The sequence below is a fragment of the Phacochoerus africanus genome, chromosome 6, assembly GCF_016906955.1.
Source record: "Phacochoerus africanus isolate WHEZ1 chromosome 6, ROS_Pafr_v1, whole genome shotgun sequence".
Classification (NCBI taxonomy): Eukaryota; Metazoa; Chordata; class Mammalia; order Artiodactyla; family Suidae; genus Phacochoerus; species Phacochoerus africanus.
In genome coordinates, this window is record NC_062549.1 from 110,459,445 (window position 1) to 110,480,258 (window position 20,814).

At 58.4% G+C, this 20,814-nt stretch overlaps 1 protein-coding gene across 2 annotated transcripts; it reads left to right on the forward strand.

Annotated features, from left to right (window-relative positions):
* The first annotated feature begins 9,252 nt into the window (after positions 1-9,252).
* Positions 9,253-19,551, forward strand: ALX3 (ALX homeobox 3). 2 transcript variants are annotated; one of them, XM_047785078.1, is made up of 4 exons: positions 9,253-9,611; positions 14,774-15,090; positions 17,842-17,970; positions 18,376-19,551. In XM_047785078.1, exons 1-4 carry the CDS (start codon positions 9,335-9,337, stop codon positions 18,682-18,684), a joined length of 1,032 nt encoding a protein of 343 aa, XP_047641034.1. In that variant the 5' UTR covers positions 9,253-9,334; the 3' UTR covers positions 18,685-19,551. The 2 variants fall into 2 exon arrangements, with proteins under 2 accessions (XP_047641034.1, XP_047641035.1); XM_047785079.1 differs by lacking the exon at positions 9,253-9,611 and having other exon boundaries at positions 14,853-15,090; positions 17,842-18,219.
* The last annotated feature ends 1,263 nt before the right edge of the window (positions 19,552-20,814 follow it).

Below are 20,814 nucleotides of genomic sequence, written 5' to 3' on the forward strand. Positions count from 1 at the left end.
CCTCATCCCCCCGAGGTGTTTGCAGGCAACTTTGAGGAGGCTGAGGTTTTTCCACGCAAGCTTGTAAGCCCTGTCATCAGTGCAGCATAAATCTCCCGCTGGCTGATAGCGACAGGTCACCCTGCCCGCTGGGGGCTTCCTGCCCTCTCGGGACACATATTCCAGTTCTCACTGAGCCCAGCGGCTGACCGCAGGCCCCAGACTCCAGCCGTGGCGAACGCTGGGTTCCCTCTGTGCCAGGACAGGGCTGGGCCCAAGCCTTGCCGAACCCCAGGCAGGCCTGTGGTGTAGAGGGCTCTGCTGTCGGGGGGGTTGGCAGGAGCCCAGGGTACATCGTCAGGCCCCTCCATGTAGCCGAGTGTCTGCCAAACACTTGCCCCGACACACACGTGCACACGCACACACTTCGTCACACACAGAACCCCGGTCGTCAGGAGAACTAGCTTTGCTTTGATGTACCTCTCGCTGCACATTTGTTTCAGCTCCTCTCCTGGAGCCGTGGCCTTATTTATCTTCTTGGCATGGCTTCTTAGAATACTTCCATTCAGGCAGCAGCAAAATCACTCAGCTCCACTGTTTTACGAAGTTTATCAAACAGCCAAATATCCGGTCTCTTTGTCCAATGGATCTGGTGTGAATGTGCCTACAGAACTGCCTTTCCCCAGACGGCCTGGGGTCTGTGTGTGGTTCCAGATACCCTCCCCTGTGAGGACCTCACGAAATCCAGGGCTCGCCTTCTTCTTCTGCAAGGGGCCCTCAAAGCAGATGCACAGTTTAGGGGCATCTCCTGAACAGGGAGAGCCAGCCCCGCACCCTCCACACACACACACACACACACACACACACACACACACACACTCTCTGCTGACACGCCACCCACGGAGCCTCAGACGCCCAGAGCCTACCAACAACCCTCTGCATCCTGGCTTGGCAGAGCACCCCCACCTGGCAGAGTGCACCCCACCTGCAGATACAGGAGCTACTTTCCAAATCCTGTCGTCTCAACCCCAAAGGTGGGGAGCTCTGTGAAGGGAACTGCCCCCCTCCACCTGTTTAAAGGGACGAAGGCTTCATAATCTCCACAGGTCGAATCTCCACTGCTCTCCCCCTACCCCCAGCATCCTGCTTGCTTCCCAGGAATCGTGCCAGCTCAGGACGGGGCTCCCTACTTCCAGCCACCACTGAGCGTTGCCAGCCAGAGCTCTCTGAAGGGTAAGAGAGCCCAGGAGCCAGGCCCACTCTCACTCAGCAACTGGTGACAGCCCCGTGCCATCACCAGGGTGGCATTGATCACAGGATTCCAGAGCTCGGAAAGTCTACATGGCCCCCTCCTCCCTCTGCCCCATAAGGACATCCCCAAAGTCAGAGGGTAGCCTGTGGCTTTGCAGATGCCCTGGCTTTAGAGGTGACAATGAGTGCTAGGGGAAGGACCCCTGGAAGGAGGGAAATCTGACTCAGAGGTTCAGAATGTCCCCTGAAGTCATATCCCTGTGCCCTGCCTCTGCAGCCCGTTCTCTGGGCTGGGGCTCAGCCATACACCCCACCCTCCACATGGCAGTAAGTCTGGTCGCTCCTGCCCACGAAATCTCTCTTCCCTCCAGCCATCCGTCCACATTTCCTCAGCTGCTCCCCGGCCAGGCCGGGGTCACCTCGTGCCTGGACTCCTCTCTGTATGCTGTGTTCCCTTCCACACTCCTGGCTACCTTGGGCAAGTTACTGACTCTCTGTGTACCCTGCTTTTCTCATCTGGAGAAATAATGGTACCCCCCCACAGAAGGAATCGCCCAAGATAATGCACTTAAAAGAACAGGCCCATAGGAAGCGCTCGGTAAATGTTAGCTACGGTCATTACTATGAGCCATCTGCTCGGGTCACTGAAGTGAAATAGTCCCAAGCACAGCGCTCATTCTCCTGCTAAATGACAACGACGCTGATCATTCTAACACTTACTGAACACTTCTATGGGCCTGGCCCTCCTCTCAACACTTTGCAATGGCTCCCTGTCGCCCCAAAGAAAATAAGGCCCATTTTCCACACCTGCTCCCTTCTGGTCCCGCCCAGCCTTCCAGCCTACCTGTCGGCACGTCTGCTTCTCCTCCACAAAAGCCCCTGCCCTGACACATCCTGCCCGCTAGACCCAGGCTCAGCACTGCCCTCCTTTTGCCTGCCCTTCACACATTCTGGGGCTGCAGCTCAGAGATCTCCCAGGATTCCCTGCGAGGGGAATGGCCCTCCACCTTGGTCCTCAGGGGTTGGTGCCGACATGCTCCTGACCACCTAGAAGTGTCCGTCTACCCCCAGAAGGGACCTGGGAATGGCACCAGCCCCTCCCTGCTCATATCTGTTCCTCAGTGAGGGCTGCCTGTCTCACCCTCAGTGAGTGTTGTTCGTGTGCCCAAATCTTGCCTCCCTGGGAGAAAAAATCCTCATAAGAAGGATCGCCCCAGGCTTTGGGGAGACCCCCAGGCATGTCCCCAGCCTGCATTTGTGCCCACCGTGATCTCTGCTCCACCGAATGCTCAGACCCACTGAGTGCTGGAGGCAGGTGCAGCCCCGCCTGTCTGCCAAGACTCAGGGAGCACGCCTGCTGGAGATGGTGCCAGCTGACCAAGCCACCTGCCCGGGACCCCTCCAGTTTTAAAGTATGTGACACCTGGGGCAGCGTACTTCATTTCTGAGTTCTTTATTCTCGCCTGTAAAGTGGAAACAATGATAGCTCCTCCCAGAGCAGATGACATGACATTTTAAATTGCAGAGTGCCTTGTTCAGACCTCACTCACAGGGGGCCCTCCACAGCTTCTCCCGTGCCTGTCACTCAGTCCAAGGCCAAGGTTCCCTCTGCTAAACTGACAGCAATGCAAACAGGGAATTTCAGGACCTTTCTCAGATTAAAGGTGAGTCTGATTCCTTCGTTCACCCACATGAACCAAGAGCCCCCGTTGCTCCCGTGGAGCCCTGAGATTGGCTTATTGCACCGAGGGAGTACCCCAAGAGTTTGCCTGCCATGACAGCTGAACACGAGGGGTACAGAAAACAGCATGGTACATCTTGTCCTATTTGGGGACCTTGCCAGTCTCCCTCAGGACAGGCAGTGTGCTTTGTCACTTGCCTGCCAGGCACCCTGTCGTTCCCCTTCATGTCCCCTTCTTAACCCATCAATGTGGCCCCTCCTCCTAACAGCATCTGGCATTAGAGCCTTGCCCTTGGGGTCAGGCATTGGGCTTTGAATCCCAACAGCAACGGTGGGATACAGGCAGTTGTGCAAACCAGTCTGTGGTCACCAGCCCCCACACTGGTGTCCACAGAACCACACCTACACGAAGAATCCTCTCTTATATAAAATCAGGACCAACTGGTGTGGCCAGTAGCACATCACAGCAGTAATGGTGTGTGAGGGCCGAGGCTGGGCTACGAATGGCATCTCAGCTTCCACCTTGGTCTCTTGGCTCACCCTCTGTGGGACAAGCCAGCTGCCGGGTTATGGGGACATATAAGGAAAGGCCCCCATGGGGAGGAATTGAGGCCTCCCATTAACAACCAACGCCCACCTGCCAGTGATGTGAGTGGGTCACCTTGGAAGCAATTCCTCCGGCCCATGTCAGCCTTGTGAATGCCCTAGCCTGGTCAGCATCCGACTTGGGGTCCTGAGGAACCCCGTACAGACCACCCAGTCAAGCTCCCCGAACCCTGACCCATAGTCACTGACTGTATTGCTGTTTTAAGCCACTCGGTTTTGGGGTGATTTGTTATGCAGCACGAAATAGCTAATACACAGACCAATCTCAGCTTCTCCATTCTGTAAAATGGAAATACTAATACCGACTTTATAACACACTAAAGAGAACATGAGATGATGTTTGCCTGGCACGTTGCGGGTGTTCTGAATGGTGGATGCTATTATTATCATTACCGAACTCGCTCCCTCTCCCCCCGCCCCACCCGGAGGCTCCAGAGGAGGCTGGGCATCTTCATGTGCTCTCCTCCCAGCCCCTTGGAAAGCACAGGCTCCATCTTCACACGCTCTTCCTCCACCGCAGGAGCAGACCCTGGGCTGGCGTGGGTGTATGTGGGCCACGGCGGTGAGCTCCAACCAGAACTCTGCAGTGGGTTCCGCTCACATTTCTAAGGGTGTTCAGGGGTGTGTGTTTGCGTGGCCTTTGAAGGGCCCCAAATGTGATAATTACATACTTGTTAGCCCTGTAAAATAACAAATCTGGAATCTACACTCTGGAACCAATGGATTTCCTGCTGAAATGAGTTCAAGGGGTGCCCTGACCAGCATTCCCGGTAAGAGCCCTGCCCCACGAGGCCTCCCAGACCACCCGGCCCGCCCGCATCCAGCCTGCAGCTCCTCCGCCCCTCCGCTTGGCTCTCCACCTCCTGGCTCCAGAGAGCAGATGTGCTTCGTGTTGTTGCTGTTTTCATGTTTTCTTGCCATCCGCCCTCTGGGTGGGGGCCCTGGGTTTCCACTTAGTGTCGGGAGCTTCCTCCTCCCCCTCTCCCACCAGTGAACCCCAGGCTTGCAGCTGAGCTTGGCGGCTGCACGATGCTGGTGGGTGGAGCCATCGTGACCTCCCCCTGGAGCTTCCCATGATGCCTGTGGACTCTTCCATCTCCGTCTGTCTTCCTCCCACCCCATCCCGAACTCCTCCTGCCCAGGCTCAGCAACAGTCACCAAATCCAAGTTCTCCGGACTTGGCTTCCTCTTTCCCCCTTCTGGCTGTTCTCTCTGGAGCGCCCTCCCTCCCTGCCCCGCCCCACACCTTCCCCTAGGTGACCCCCCCTCACCTCTCAGGATTCAACCTGGAAGCACTCCACGGCCAGCTGCCCCCAGCCTGTCTCACGGCCCCACCACCCCCTGGCTCCTGCCTCAGCACAAGACACGCTGCCGTCTACATGCCTGGGGCTCTGTGTCTCTCTGGCTGGCGTGGAAAAGCCCTGAGAATACATGGTCCGCGTCTCTGCATCTCTCGCTACCACAACAGCCCCGCCATGGGCACATGGCAGGCCTTCACTGAAGGCTTGATGAATAAGCGAATGCATAAAATCAATTGATCAAAGGGTGAGAACTGCCAGGAAGTCTAAACCTGTCCCCTTCTGTTGCATACCAAGAAAGAGCTCATTGAAATCTCCCCCACAAAACAACTTCACCCTGATGTGCCAGCGCCTGCCAGGGGACCTATTTACCCTCACCAAAGGCTGGAAGGCAGAGGAGGCCCTGGGACACTGCCACCTCCCAGACAGAGCTCCGCCTCTCTGGCCTCTGCCCCATTCTAACCCAACCCTGGAGAGGTGGGTGGAGAGGATGAGCAGAGACATGCAGGTCCAGGGGGCCGCCAGGCCCCAGAAACGTCTCTCTGAACACCATCTCACTCCTTCCAGAAAAGGTGAACTCCAGAATCCTTCATCTCAATTTTCCAGGGGAGAAGCCGAGGTATAGACAGGGTAAGTGGCTCTCCCCATGAAACAGATCGAATAAACCAAAGAGAAAAAAATAGCTTCCTAATGTCCCAGAAATGTTACCCCAAAGCAGAGTTCAGCCTGGATCGTCAGAATGACAGCTAAGGATGCTGGGTAGCCCTCGCACAAAGCTGCTTTCGCCCCCTTCCTTTCTTGTAAATATCACGGGTGAGGAGGAAGCGCCGGATCTGAAGGTTTATTTACCATTCCTTGGCCTGACCTTCCAGGAAGAATGTCACTAATGAGAAACAACCTACTTGGGCTCCCCAACCCAGAATTTTCATCGGAATCAATTTAGGATTTCGGAGGCTACACAGGCCAAGAGTAATCCTGAGTGTCTTGCCGTCAAAGAAAAAAGCAACTCAGTTTTCCCTGTGTGGAAGGAAGTTCTGTATATGTCACACAAATGTCAGCTCTGAAGTTGCATCTTTCCCGTTGTTCTGCCCACTTCTGGACATCCAGGCGGGGAGACAGGAGCACACTGGCCCTCGCTCGTGTGGCCCAGGCGGAGGGAAGTCAAAAAGGAAAGGAACGCTCTAGTTGGGGCTGTTTTCCCTAATTTAAGAACTGACCTTACAGTTGAGGCTAGAAGCCAGGAAATCTGCTCTGGAGACCAGATTCCATTCTAGTCTCCAGACAATTCACAGCCCAACAATAATTTTTTTTTTCTTCATTGTGGAGGAGACATTCCCATCCCAGCAAAGCGTACATGCTCTGAAGGCAGGGGTCACGTTTGCCTCGCTTTCTGCTGTCCCCCACGGCCAGCAAATGCCTGTCACGTAGGAGGTCCTCTTATTAAATGAATGAAACAATCAGCCAGCATTTAGAAAGGTGCCTAGAAACAGCCAATAAGTATCATTTTCATTTTGGACACAGTTATTCTCAGCAGGTGGAGAATTTTTTTTTTTTTTCCTGGTAGGACATAGAATTATTTGGATGATTCTAACAGCTCATCTCCCTGGGTCTCTGGACACTACACCAGTGACTAAACGCTATTTTAATTCAACTGGTTATTAAACAGCACGAATGGTGAATGAACTCACAAGTTCTCTTAAAACTCTGCCCCACATCTGGCTGTGTCGGTGGGTCGTAAAACCTCTCAGGTGTTAGACCCTCTGTTTCATTTGGTCTCAGCTTAGCAGAAACCACCCTCCACCTACCGTCCCGGCCACCACAACTGGGTGTGGCGAGTCTCAATAAATTGTCCCTTGGTGATCAGAAGGGCAGCGGCGCCACTCACTCTGACCCCATCCACTCTGGCCTCAACATCTCTCTCAGGAACGAGTTCTGACATTCCTCTGGGAAAAGGGGGGGGGGGGGGGGTGAGCTATTGTTTTTACCTGTAAAATGAGGGCCCCTTGATCTTCCACCATCTCTCAGCCCTCCCTAGAAAGAAAACTTAGTAACTCCGAGGTTGCCGTTTTGTTTTCTCTATGCACCTGCCCCATCAAACTGCCCAGACCATACATGGATAAAGATAAGAGTGCACCAGAGGCTGAAAAAGAAGCAGGTGAGGTTCCTCTGAGTCCCCTGTTGTGCATGGTCCTGGAAGAAAACCTTCCCAGAAGGGCAACCCCATATAACCCAAATGTAATCTGGGGTTTCCTGCTGCTTCAGTTCAATTGGCAACACCATCTCATTGTGGAAGTTAGTTCTGTTCGAAGAGTGGGAGAAGGGCGAGAGGAAGTTCTGGGCTTGGGTGGGTCCCTGGGTCTCTTTGCTTGGCCCCAGATTCGGGTCCCTTTAGGCTGAGGTCAGGAGCCTTCCACCAGTTCAGCAATGTCACCCAGAAATCTAGGCTGAAGTGTCTGGAGCTCTTACTGATGATAATAAGCTCTGAAATGAACACAGGTCATCACATCTAGCAAAACAAGTGCTTCTCAAATATCCCTTGTCCATGTGTGTGGCCCATTTTTGTGATGAGTAAACTGAGGCTCAGAAAGGTTAGCACCTGAGGCAAAACACTTGACCTTTACACGAGACCGCCTTGTTTAGACTGCTGCTGATGTTTTTTTCAAATGTCATACTTCCATCTTCCACAGGAAGCAAGCTACTTGATTACTTTGTGGAACGCAGGAGATGTCCTGAATAGACATTAATATACTCCTAAAAAAGTCAACAATATCTACAGCCCTAACCCAATAACTGTGATTTTTTAAACGGAGGTACAGTTGATTTACTAACCCAATAACTACTGAAAAACCCTTATTAATGACAAAAGCGATCTACACAAGTTGGTTGGGATCCACTGGATCCTACAGAATGGATCCCCCTGGTGAGGCCAGAGAGGAAGCTGAATTCCAAGCGAAGCCTCCTTCTCGGCTGGAAATAGCAGCCCCAGGTGCTCCCATCTCACTGCCCTGGTCTGCAGTCTGTGATTAGGGGCCCTAATGGCCATAATGCCTCCGATGTGGTGTTTAAACCAATAAGGCTTCAGAGAAGTTACGGTATGTTTAATAATGGCTTAATGACTACTTGTGAGATGCAAGGCTTCTGGTTCCTGTTTGGCCTTGATTTACAGCCCAACTCTGGCTGAGGACAGCCAAGAAACCCCCTCTAAGCCTCCAGCGGAAGAGGGAGGTGTTCACACCAGGCCTCTTGGATTCCTTTAAAAATTGAGAATTCAAATGAAATACAAATGATGTCTGACTCCACACCCCTCTCTGGGAGCACTGAAAATAAAAACGCTGTAACCCAGACCTAGGGACTCATCAATTCACACAAGTGAGCCGGGGCCTAGGGCCCTTGGGTGTTTCTTCCCAGATCTTAGGTAGGGTGGAAGTTGTTTCACTTTTCAGAAATTCTAAGCCACTGCCCTAGTCCAATGCTTCCTTTTGGCTAGGAAGACTCACCTCTTGGGAGACATGGTCCTACCTTTGCCTCCCTCCAAAATGGCAGGCCGCGGGGGCAGCAGAGCCCTGAGCACACAATCCCTCTCCACCGGGTCCCCAGGCACTCCCAGCTCATCATCACCTGCAGTCATAAAAGGCATTCATTCCATGCCCCCTATCGAAAGGCAAAAGCCTCTAGGTACTCCTCCACCTGCTCCAAAGGTAACCTCTGCTGGACCCTGTTCAGTCCTGCGCTGCCCCTGAGAGCCCTGCTGTCTGCCTCTGCTTCTGAAACCCATCAGGAATACAGAGAAAGACTGTGAGAGTTGACTCGGTCCAACCTCCACAGTCACCCGAAGACACGAAGCGGCGCCTTCAAGGTCCCACCGCTAAGTAACGATAGTGCCCAGCTCCCCAGCTCCCATTGCCAGATTAGAGCTGTTTCCACGCAACACTCCCAACGACTCCTTCCCCCCAGAGAAACAGGAGCTTTCTAGTGGAGGCAACGCTTTTCCTACTCCCAGCCCCGACCTACCGCCTGGTCATTATCCCAGGCAATTGTCCGGAGGCAAGGCCCACAAGAATTTGTTGGAGGTGGTGGGGAGACTCTACCTCCGAATTGCCTCACCCCTCCAGGGCCAAGAGCCTCCAGGCTGGATATCAGGGCCAAGGGTGCAGCTCTAAAGAAGGGACTCATCAAGATGGGCAGACAAAAGGGACTCTGCCCTCGAGGGGGGGTGGCTCTCCCGCCCCCCGCCCCCCGCCTCTCCAAAGGCCTCTGATACTGGGACTGGAGTGAATCAGGGGGCTCCCGGGCTCCGAGGGGTTAACCCGCGCGGGGCCGCACGTGACGTGGATGGTTCTAGCATTAAGTCAGAACGCGGCCCCCTCCCCTGTCCCCCGCCCCCCGCCCCCCGCGGCGCGCGCCGCTCCCGGGGGCTCCGCGCCCCCGCGCCCAGGTCCCTCCCCCTTGGCGGGCGCTCACAGGCCGCGCGGGCAGCGCGAGCCCCCGAGCCCCGGCGGCCTGTGCGCCCCGAGCCGGCATGGACCCCGAGCGCTGCGCGCCTTTCGGCGTGGGGCCCGACTCCGGCCCCTACGCGGCCGCCGGAGACGAGCCTCCTGGCCCGCAGAGAACCCCGGCCGCCGCGCCTCACCTGCACCCCGCGCCACCCCGCGGCCCGCGGCTGACCCGCTTTCCGGCCTGCGGGCCCCTGGAGCCCTACCTTCCGGAGCCGGCCAAGCCGCCCGCCAAGTACCTGCAGGACCTCGGGCCCGGCCCGGCGCTCAACGGCGGCCACTTCTACGAGGGCCCCGCGGAAGGTAACGCGCGGCGCGGGGCGTAGCACGCAGCCCCGACTCGCTCCCCCTCTTCCCTCCCCGGGCCCGCCCGGGCCTCCCCGCTTCCCTCTCCCGCTCGCCTATTTCTTAACTTTTTACCCCTCTCGCCCCCGCCGCGGCTCCCTCTGCAGCCGGACCCGCGCGGGTCCAGGCCAGGCGAAAGCCAGCTCCGTGCGGGAGCCAGAGACACCCGTGCCTCTGGCGGCGGGAAAGGGGGTCGGGAGATCGAGACAGAGTGGAGCGGCGACGGCCCGGGGCCCACTCGGGCCCAAAAGCGGCCAGAACCGGGAAGAGAGATCGCGCTTGGCCGGAGTCGGGCTGGAACTGCCACCGACCCCGAAGCCCCGACCCGGCCCACGGCCCGGGCGCCACACAGAACTTGGCGGGGAGAGGAGCACGGATGCGGGGAGAGGAGCGCGGCTTTTGTGTCTGGTGCCCGCTAAGGGCTCTGAGGCGGGGCCCCGACCTGCAGTGGCCAAGCCTGACTCAACCGAGGGCTGCGGCCTGGCCTCCCCGGGAAGGGCGCTGCCTCCTGCGCCTTAGGCGCTCGGGGCAGTGGCCGCGGCTGCTCCCGCAGTGCCGGGGCCATTCTCAATACGGAATAACTGTGTTCTTATTTCCCAGACTAACCTGGCCTCCCCGTCGTTATGCACGGCGATGGCCGCCCTTCTCGCAGTCCTGGCTTCCTCGCGCCGGATTGTCACCGCGGGCCGCCGGGAGCGGGCCTAACCCCCTGAGCGCCGACGGCTCGCGTAGGCCAGTTGGACCGCGCCATCTCCCACGAACGCGCCTGGACGCCGGGGCCTGGCGCGCGGGTCCGCCACCCGGCCGCCGCCCACTGCTCTGGCCGAGCTGCGGCAGTGTGGGCGCCAGCCTCGTTTTTGCTGCCACATCCCGCAGCTTAGGCCCAGAGCTGGATCCTCCGAGAGCCGCCCCGCAGGCGCCTCGCGGGCCTCCGTGGAGTGGCCAGGCAGCTCCCGCCTCCGCGCAGCCGGGGCGGTGGGAATGTGTAGGAGAGGCCAGGGAGGTGTGTGGGGGTCAGCGGAGGAAATGAGCGAGTCTACGGAGCTTCGTGTCTGTGCCCTTTGAAAGAGGCTCTCCTGATAAAAACCACAGTTGGGACTTAATGAGAAGCAGTTGGCCTGGCTCCTCTGATCCCAGCCAGACGGCGGCGGCCGCGCAGCGCCGTGAGCACCGCCGGGGACAGGTACCCGGGCTGCCTCCGCGCGCGCGCGCCGCGTCAGACAGGACCCACCCCGCGGGTCCGCGTCCCTGCTGGACGCAAAGGACCCTGCACGGACCGCCAGGGCGCCGGGACCGCGACAGGCTCAGACGCCGAGCCAACCGCTCAGAGCGCTGGAGTCGAATGAGCGGTGCGGAGGAACCCGGCGACGGCGAGGGTGTCAACAACGAAATGTGTGGAAAGAAAAGCAAAACGTTTGTAAACAACAACCGAAAAGAAGGGAAAGGAAATTGGACAAAACCACAGAGGAGAGAGGCGAGAAGGAGAGGTAAAAGGCCGTCGGCGAGCCGGGCAGAACGGAAAGGAATGAAGAACGAATGGAAGGAAAAAAGGCAAGCGGAGGATCGAACGAAGCGGGTAAATGGAGAGGGGAGAAACGGACGAAGAGGGAAGCAGCAGCCGAAACGAAAGAAAAAAGGGACCTCCTGAACGAGCAGAAAATAGCCAAATGGGAACGAGTGGGAGAAGGCAATCCAACGATTGAGTTGAGCGGAGGAGAGACCGAACGAAAAGCAGGCGCGGCGGGTGCGAGCCGAGCCCGGGTAGAGACCCCGGCCGCGGCCGGCGTCCCCCGTGCCCTGGCCGGAACTCGGCGGGCGGGCGGGAGGCCTGCGTCCCCCCGGCGGAGCTGGGCTGCTAGGGAGGGACGGCCCTGGGGACTCTGGCCGCGCAGTCGGCTTCGTGGGGAATGTTGGTCAAAGGGGGAAGCCGCCGAATGCCCGGCTTTTAAAATAACGAGCTCCGAGCGTTTCCAGTTCAGACCAGTGAGCGCGCAGCTGCGCCCCATCTGCAGCACGATGCCTCCGAGGCCGGGCAGTTGCGCGCCCAGGAGCCTGGCGCACCGCGCTTCTCTCCAGCCCTGGGCCGCCCTTTGCCGAGAGCGCCTTTCCCCGGTCTGTACCCCGGTCGCTTCCTGGAGGTGTCAGCAACCCTCGCGCCCTCCGCGCTTGGCTCCCAGAGGGCCAGAGAAGTGCCTGGCCTTTCCTTCCGGCTCTGCCGTCAGTCTGTCCCCTAGCTTTGCAATTCGCTGGCCGCCTAAGAGGCACTGAGCCGGATAACCGGGAGGGCGGCGCTCCCTGGGCCGGCCCCAAACCTCGGGGAGTGTCCCAAGTCGTCGGTCCCGCTGAAGCTTCTAGGCCAAGGCTGGAGCTTTCAGGGAGAGAAGCAAGGCCCCGCTGATGGTTTACACAGGGCGTGTATTTCCACACCGGCTTCAGAGCTGCGCAAGCCCAGGCTGTAGGGTCGTTTGGCAAAGGCCGGAGCCTGCCTGCAGAGAAAGGTGAAAAGATGAATGGATGGTTCTGCGGTGTCAGTGAACGCCATCCGTGGGGGACACTGGGGATCTCCGTAGGCAGGCAGCCCAAACGGTGCCATTCCCGAGCTGCCTCTACTTCAAGGCGGTGGGAGTAGGGGCTGTGGCGGCCCCTGGGTGGGGGAGTGCAACCGGCATGGAAGCGGAGTCAGGAACTCCACTTGTCCTGACTCCTGGACAGACTGGTGCTGTGGTTCTGTGGTTGTGCAGGCCATGGACGCCCCGGTGCTGAGCTCCAGGCTTCCAGTCTCCAACATAATAAGCCCTACCTCCTCAGTCACCTGGTGTCCCCAGCAGGTGCAGGTAACTGCCATAGAGAGCCGGTGCACAGCTTCACCACGCTCTGGGCCTTACAGCGCATCCTTCCCCTGACAAGCTTAGGTTCCCACTGCTGGCTTCTGTTTCTGCCCTGCCTTTCCTTGATCGCTGCCCTCCATTTATCCCACCTCCATCTCTAGTCTCTTCTGGGCTTTGCTCCTGGGGAGGCTGCTTGGTTCTGTGAGGGGGATGCTGCCCTCACCCTGGAGTCCTCCAGGCAGAGGGAGAGGCTTCAGGGCAATGGCCAAAAAGAGGGGAGATGTTCTCTGGTCCCCTGAGAGGGCTGGAGAATGGGCAGGCATGGGTGGCCAGCAGATTTGGCCCACCCCACCCCCCTTTTTTGTGCCCAAGGCAAATGGAAATTCCTGAGCCAGTGATTAAATTCAAGCCAGACCCTGAATCCACTGCACCCGGCCAGGGATCAAACCTGTGCCTCGGCAGCACCCCAAGCTGCTGCAGAGATGATGTTAGATCCTTAACCGACTATGCCACAGTGGGAACTCTGTCTTGGCTTAGCCCTTTTTTGGATAGCTCTTCCGAGAAGGCCTGCTGCATCTTCACCCCTTACCCTGGTAGCTGTGTGGCTTTAGGTCAGAAAGGCAAGTTCCAGAACTGCAGATCTGGTCACTTCCTCTGGACGGACACTGAGGGCAGCTGAGTAGACCCTGGAGCTGTGACAAGCTGTCTACAGTGACGTCAGTGCCTCTCTGACTCCATTTCTGAGCCACCCATGCCCTTTTCTGCCTGAGGTCCAGCAGGACCTTCCTCTGAATCCAAGATACCAAGACCCCTCCCCCTCAGGCCTGCTCCATGTGCAGTGTCCCCTCCAGTCTTACTGATCATTTAAAATTGTCTGTGTCCACATCCATTGAGTCCTCCTTCCTAAGGTCCTACCCAGTGGAACTAAGCCTAGAACCCAAATGTCCTGGCCAGGCACAGAAGTCAGGGACTGACACCTTTTGACTCCTGTGCTCCCCCCGCCCCCCTGGGTTACGACAGAGGGCTGGCATCCAGGCTGTCACTGTTCACGGACCCAACCTCCAGGACACACTCCTGAAGCTGAGCTCATTTCACAGCCTAGGTGGTCCTGGGAGGTCACCAACCACCTTCCAGCTGAGGGGACCCTGCCCAGCCTGTTCTCCGTGGTGCAGAAGGGAATGCACCGGACCCAGAACCCCAGAGCCATCTCTCTGTCCCATCCTCCCTGCCCCCACCCCACACCAAGTCCTGGGAAAGAAACTGCCTCTTGGTGCCAGCCTCCTGGGCCTCCTGGGGGCCAGGCCCCTGCTGGGGATGGGCCTGGGGCCAGGGAAGGGGCTGTGTGAGTCAGTGGGGCGTCTTTGTGGCGTCGCTCCTGCCATCCCAGAGGACTGTTGAGAAGAGATTTCATGACGACGCTGCTGGGGGTCCCCGCCAGAGGGAGAGGGCGGGGTGATCAGGGTGACCTATTTTTCCCCATGTCCCCGTCCGTCGTGGCGGAGCTGTACCAAGCTTTGTGAGCGAGGGTGAGCAGGCTGCGTGGGGGAGCCGGCCGAAACTCCCAGGGAGGGAGGGGGCTGACAGCGACCAGGGTGATGGGCTGTGGGCTGTGCTGCATCCACACTGTCCCCCACCTCCTGTCTCTGAGCACAGCCTGTCTCATGCTTTCAACTGCTGGAGCTGCAGTCCTTGCCTTAGACATCAACATTTTGGAGGAATCGGACAACCCTCCTGAAGTTTCTTTGCCCCATCTTGCCCTTCAGACACCAGGGCAGGGGGATTTGACACCGTCCTGAGACTTGGGGTTCAGAGAATAAGGCACAGCCAGATCAGCCAAAGGTGGTTTGAGTGTCCTTGTCCCTGTCCGGCCCTGGGGGCAGGGGCATGGGCACCAAGGCCTGCAGCATTAGGGGCAAGGAGGCATTTCCTGGCAGGGGCAGGGCGATGCCAACCACCCCATTCCTGGCCCTATGCTGGGCCCTGCCATGGCACCAATGCTGGCACCTCCACACCCTGTGGGAAGCACCACCACAGAGCACTTCCCCGAAACGAACCCTCCAGCAGATCCGCCCAGACCACAGAGCGATGGTCCCCCAGGGCCCCCTCCCCAGTTGGAGGCTCGGCAGGCAGGCCTGCGAATGCCAGGCGTCCTTGGAGGGTGGCTGCTGGGAGGACGGAGGGAGAAGGAAGGGGGAGGCGGGGACTGAAGCATCAAGATTCTTCCCCCTCCCTTCAGTCCACCCACAAACCCCCGTTCGCTTTCCATCCTCCTTTCTGTGTTTTCCATTGCAGCTGAAGAGAAGGCCTCCAAAGCTGCCAGCTTCCCCCAGCTGCCCTTGGACTGCCGCGGGGGCCCCAGAGACGGGCCCTCTAACTTGCCGGGCTCCCCAGGGCCCTGCCTGGCCAGCCTGCGTGTCCCTCTGTCCCCGGGACTCCCTGACTCCATGGAGTTGGCCAAGAACAAGAGCAAGAAGCGCCGTAACCGCACGACGTTCAGCACGTTCCAGCTGGAGGAGCTGGAGAAAGTCTTCCAGAAGACCCACTACCCTGATGTGTATGCCCGGGAACAGCTGGCTCTGCGCACGGACCTAACCGAGGCCCGGGTACAGGTGAGGGCATTGCAGCCTCGACCATCCAGACCGTGAGCCAGGCCACGGAAGGGCTGGGAGAGGTGGACACCGGCCCTCCTGGGCTCCCTCCACACCTGGCTCTGCTGCAGCCACTGGCCTGTGGCCCGGGTGGAGGCTGCTGCACGGGATGGGGTGACAGCCTCCTGGAGACCTGTGTGGGAGTCCCACCTCTGCCACTTCCTAGCTGACCAGGCCATTTGGGGCCTGTCATTGAATCTCTTTGTCTTGGTTTCCCAGTTAGGAGAAGAGAATGATAGTACCACCTACTGTCTCTGACAGTCACAGATGTGACAGCATTTTGGGAGCAGTGGGATGCTAAAGACGCCTCAGAGCTGCTTCCAAGGAGCTGCCCAGAACGGAGAGGGTCCCTGCAGGGGGCTCAGGATCAGTGATGCTCAAATCCATCCTGAGCCAGTGACCTCGGGCCGGCCAACTCCCAGATTGTGGCTGGGAGAGCCTGGCCAGGAGCCCCTGCCCACAACAAACTCCCTCCCCACAAAGATCAGGCCCCCCGGGGCTTCCTGGATGGGGCTGCCGCCAGCGTCACTAGGGTGGAGCCCAGCCTGTGTGGATGGGGTGGGAGGATGCGGGGATGCTGGGAAAGGGAGAGAAGGGAATCCAGATCCAAGACGTGCTGGAAGTGAGAGAGAGCAGGACCCGGAGCAGGCGGCAGGCGGAGACGGCAAAGGAGGCTTCAGAGAGAGTCTGGCCCGGGAGGAAGCTGGGCCATTGCGTCCCTGCTCTGAACCAGCTTGATACGAAGCGGCTGCCTGATGCCAAGCAGGAAGCACGGGAGAGGGGCTGGGTTTGGGCTTCTCGGCAAAGGTGAGGAGGTGACCCCTAAGCAGAAAGGCATCCCTCTCTGGGCAGAGGAGACTCAGTAGAGGCCCCTCTGGAGGCTGTGAGGGCACTGGGGCAGGGCCCGCTTTGGCAGAATATGGGGACCAGCATCCCATCTATCAGGAGACCAGCTGCAGCCCGGCAGAGAAGGACCTATAGCTGGATTCAGCATAGGACCAGAGGGGCACGGGCGGTTTCCCCTTTCCTGCTGGCTCTTCTTGCTTCCATATTCCTACCAGCTGGCACCCGCAGCAGACCTCCAGGTCTGTGTGCCTGGGCTCTCAGGGCCTGGGGCCATTCAAGGCAACCCCAGTTCACCTAGGCCACAGAAGCCCAGGTGTTGCATCTCCAGACAGCCCAGCAAGCCTCTGGGGGAGGCGTCTGAGTAGCTGCCCCTATGGAACCGCTTTGGGGAAGCAGAGCACACTTCCCCCACTGCTCTTCTCGGCTTTTCAATCCTGAAGGGGTAGAGGAGTGGCCACAAGCACCCCCCACCCAACCCCAGTCTAGTCCAGAAGCTTCCCGGATGATTGAGGCCAAGTGTAGGGATGCTTGACAGGAATGTGACACCACCCATAGACCTTGTCCCCTCTGGGAGGGACAGTGCAGGGGGCAGGTTCAGGGCTCAGAGGGGAGAGAGGGTGGTGACAGGGACGAATTCCCAGGCAATGGTCAGCAGCTCTAGGCTCTTCCATCTGCCTGCAGCGGGTGGAGAGGAGAGAAAGGCGAGTCAGGTAGCCGCCCTTCCCCAGCCTTGCCTGGGTTAGGCGTTGGGACCAGCTCGGCTTAACTGTCAGGCCTGAGCTGTCTGCAGGAGAGGAGATGTGGGAGTGGGACTAGGATGAGGTTACACACACACACAGCCACACACACACACACACACACCCCTTCTTTGTTGTGGCTCCCAGCTGAAGAGAGCAGGAGGATTTGTTGTTTGGTTTGGTTTGGCTTTGGCCAGTGCCCGATGCATAAAAGTTTATTACATGACAGAAATACAAAACGTGGGCACCAGCCACATAGGGCACAGAGCAGACGACAGGACTCTCCCAGATATGGGCACAGCACACAGATATGCCACCGCTGCCTGCCCAGAGCTCACAAGGGAATGGGAAAGACAGATTCCAAAACAGATCACGGTAACAGGATGTGGGAAATGCAATGAGCATGATGCTGAGAAGCCCAGTGGAAGCTGCCCAGCTCAGCTGTGTGTGTGTGTGTGTAGTGGGGTGAAGTGGGGAGCAGAGGCAGGGAAAACCTGGGTAAAGGCAGAGAAGAGCGGGGCAGCAGTGTTTCCAGGGCAAGCTGGGGTGGGAGGCAGCTAGGAGGGCTTGTGTTGTTGCCTGGCAGGAGATGAGGCTGTGGAGAGGGCCAGGGATCAGTGCCAAGGGGCACTGTTAAGGAGCTGGACTCTAGGCTGAGGTCTCCAGGGAGCCACTGAGGATTTAAGCAGGACCAGGACCTCAACAGAAGTGTCTTTTTAAGATTTCTCGGATGCAGTGAGGTGGGTACGTTGGGAAAGGAGATGAGGCAGGGGGCTAGAAACCCAATGCATGCGCGCTGGTACACCCAGGAAGTGCCCAGGACCTCTGAGGCCACAGGCCTCAGTGACACCCTTACCAGGCACAGCCAGGCTGGAGAACCAGAGTGAGTCAGTCCAGGGAGTGGGGGAGGGCCCACAGGGCCAATAAACCTGCTCTGGGCTTGGGCCTCCCAGGCTCTCCTCCCTGGCCCTGAGAACGATGTGAATTTATAAGTTCCTGCAACGCAAGATCCTCCAGCCTGGAGCCAACTCCCTCCCCCCGCTGCCCCCCAGGAAGACACAACCATCAGTGGGTTCCATGCCTCGTGGTTGCTTTATCACACCCTCAACCTCTCCCAACCTGCCCCCAGGTCTGGTTTCAGAACCGCAGAGCCAAGTGGCGGAAGCGCGAGCGTTATGGGAAGATCCAGGAGGGACGGAACCCCTTCACGTCTGCCTATGACATCTCTGTGCTGCCTCGAACCGACAGCCATCCCCAGGTGAGAGCCCACGCTGCCCAGGGCCCGGGCCCGCCCAGTCCATGGGGAAGCCCGCAGAGTATGAGCTCTGGCCCCTGGGAGACCTGGAGCAGCGTCAGGACTCCGTGGGGTTGTGGAGAAATCACTTCTTCCTCTGCAAGACGGGCTCTGAGCAGTCTCAGGAGTGATGTGTGCAGAGCAGCTGGTACAGAGGAATCACTGAAGGAAATCTCATTTGAGAAGCAGTGGCAGGGGCCTTCTGAGATGCCTGTAAGTGCTGGGGGTAGGAGGGGACAGTTTCCAGACTCGGATCAAGTGATGTTTTCTTGCCAAGTTTCTGGAGCCCTAAGGGCAAGAGGGAGCCCCTAGGTAAGGGAGGTGGCCTCTGAGGCTCCTCATTCATGGGCTTTATTTTTCTCTTTTCAGCTGCAGAATGCGCTGTGGCCCAGTCCAGGGTCTGGGAGCCCCGGGGGCCCCTGCCTCGTGTCTCCAGAGGGCATCCCCTCCCCGTGCATGTCCCCATACCCCCACTCGCATGGGAACGTGGCTGGCTTCATGGGGGTGCCGGCCTCTCCCGGAGCCCCCCCGAGCATCTACTCCATCCACAGCTTTTCCCCTGCCTTAGGGGCCCACAGCTTTGAGCCCTCCCCAGATGGCGACTATAAGTCTCCAAGCCTCATCTCACTCAGGGTGAAGCCCAAGGAGCCGCCCAACCTGCTGAACTGGACCACGTGATCTGTCGCGTGGAACCGCACTTCGAGCTGCCCAACCCCATTTCCGTTCCCGGCTGCTCCCACCCCACCCCGGCCTGGATGCCAGAGAGGACACATCTCTGCTCCAAGTCCCAGATGGCTCCTGGAGGCCCTGCCAGAGCACTGGGACCCTCAGGCTTCCGGAGGGAAGAAGCTATGGAGTCTTTTAGAATAAGGTGGGGCTGCCCAGGTGAGAGGGGGCTTCAAAGCAGGTAGGACGCCTCCTACCACACACTGGGCCTTCTCACCCAGACTCTGGGCTGGAGGGAAGAAGATGCTGCCCTGCTTCCTTCAGACTGGGTCTGACTCTGTCATCCTTCCAGCTGACACCGCTTAACTGGCTCCTCATTCTGGGAGAGCAGGAAAATAGGAGGAAGGAGACACAGGCTGAACTAGGAGCTCCTTGCCACTTAGGGGAAAGCAGAGTCTAGACGGCCAAGGGCCGGCCTCACTTCCCCCTCCCACCACAAGGGGGCGCACACCCAGTGTCTGTGCGGACAAGCCCTGGAAACTGGAGGTCCAGGTGTGAGACCCCCTTCTCCCCTTCTCTGCCATTTCTACTCCTGGACTGTGCCCCTTCCCACAACATGTTCTGGAGTCCCCTTCCCCTCCAAGGGGCAGAAATACACCAGAAACCACCCAATGTTTGGATTCTCTTCCATAGGATCAGGCCAGAGCTATGCCATGGAAACCATAGGCTCCCTTGGTTCACTTATTGGATGTTGGAAAGAATAAAACAGATTTCCACGGACTCAGCCCCTGAGTTTCCAACCCCCACTTTTGTAAAGATACTTTTGTCAGAACTGTGCTGCCCAGCATAGAAATAAAAGTGGCAGTATTTTTTATACCAGGTGACTGTGTACTTAAGGTGGCTCTGGGGCTGCTCTTCCGCCCAGGGTCCCAGCAGGGATCCCAGAAGCTAAGGGAAGAGGGGCCTGTGGCCAGAACCGGAAGCCCATGTGTAACATGCCTGGCTGTGTCACCTGCCTGGAGGGTCCCTGTGGCTTCAGCTGGCACAGGGAGGGGGAGAGAAAGGCCTGGCTCTAGGGCTGCTGGGCCCATCTGGAAGGGAAAATTGGGGGTAGGAAGGGGAGTGAGAACGCTGAGATAGACTTGTGACTGAACTGACACTGGGCTGGGGGGGGGGAGACAGAATGGAAGTCTGGGGAGCCCACTGCGGGCTCTGAGCTCCCCTGGGCCGGGACCCCGGAGAAGTGGGGGTGGAGCCGTTCCCTGCTCGCAGACGCCCCAGGAACACGTCTGAGCTGTAGGGCAGAGACGAAAGCCAGGACTCTTTCTTGTGGTTTCAGAGTATTACCCATTCTATCCTTCATCCCCGCTTTCGGCCTTATCTTCCTGCAAGGCAGGAAAAAAGCAGGCCTGGCCCTCCCACCCTCCCAGTAAACACAACCACATTGCTCAGAGCGGCCCAGCCTCAGCTCGCAGCCCAGCTCCCCTACCCCGGGCCTCCTCCTCCAGGCACAGAGAAACCCAAGCCCACGGAGACACCAGGGCCGCGCTGGTTCCCAAGGAGGGCGCGAGTCCCCCATCAGATCAGATGTGCCGGCCACGACCGTCACCACAACAAGGCTCAGGCACACCCTGGAGGAAACCAGTGTCTTTGTCCTCTTCCCTCCCCTTCATCTGAGGGCCTGGCTCCTGGCGATTTCTCTCCTCTCTGTCCTGATGCTGGCTCTGAGTCCAGCCCCATGTCCATCGGGAAGGGAAGGGTCTGGGAGGTAGGGAGAGGTGGCCGCAGCCACCGCTGATCAGCAGAACCACCTTCACCCAGCTGGTTGATGACGGACCTGCGCTTCGAATTCCAGGGCTAAGACCACGGCGCTAAAAGTTCCTTCACCCAAGGAGTGGCCAGCGAAATTTTGGACTTTGTCTCACAACAGTTAGATAGATGGCAGAGAGAAAGATCCGTTTGTTCTACAGATTTTGAGCCCACCTGTGCCAGGCCTTGTGTTGGGTGCCAGAGACAGAGCAACGGTCAGGAAGCCACGATTCCCTCGGGCTCCCAGCTGAGAAAGAGGGAAGAGGAAAGGATCCGTGAAAGCGAAGGACGCAGAAGTAGGGAAGAGACAGACCAGAGAAGAAAAGGAGGCTG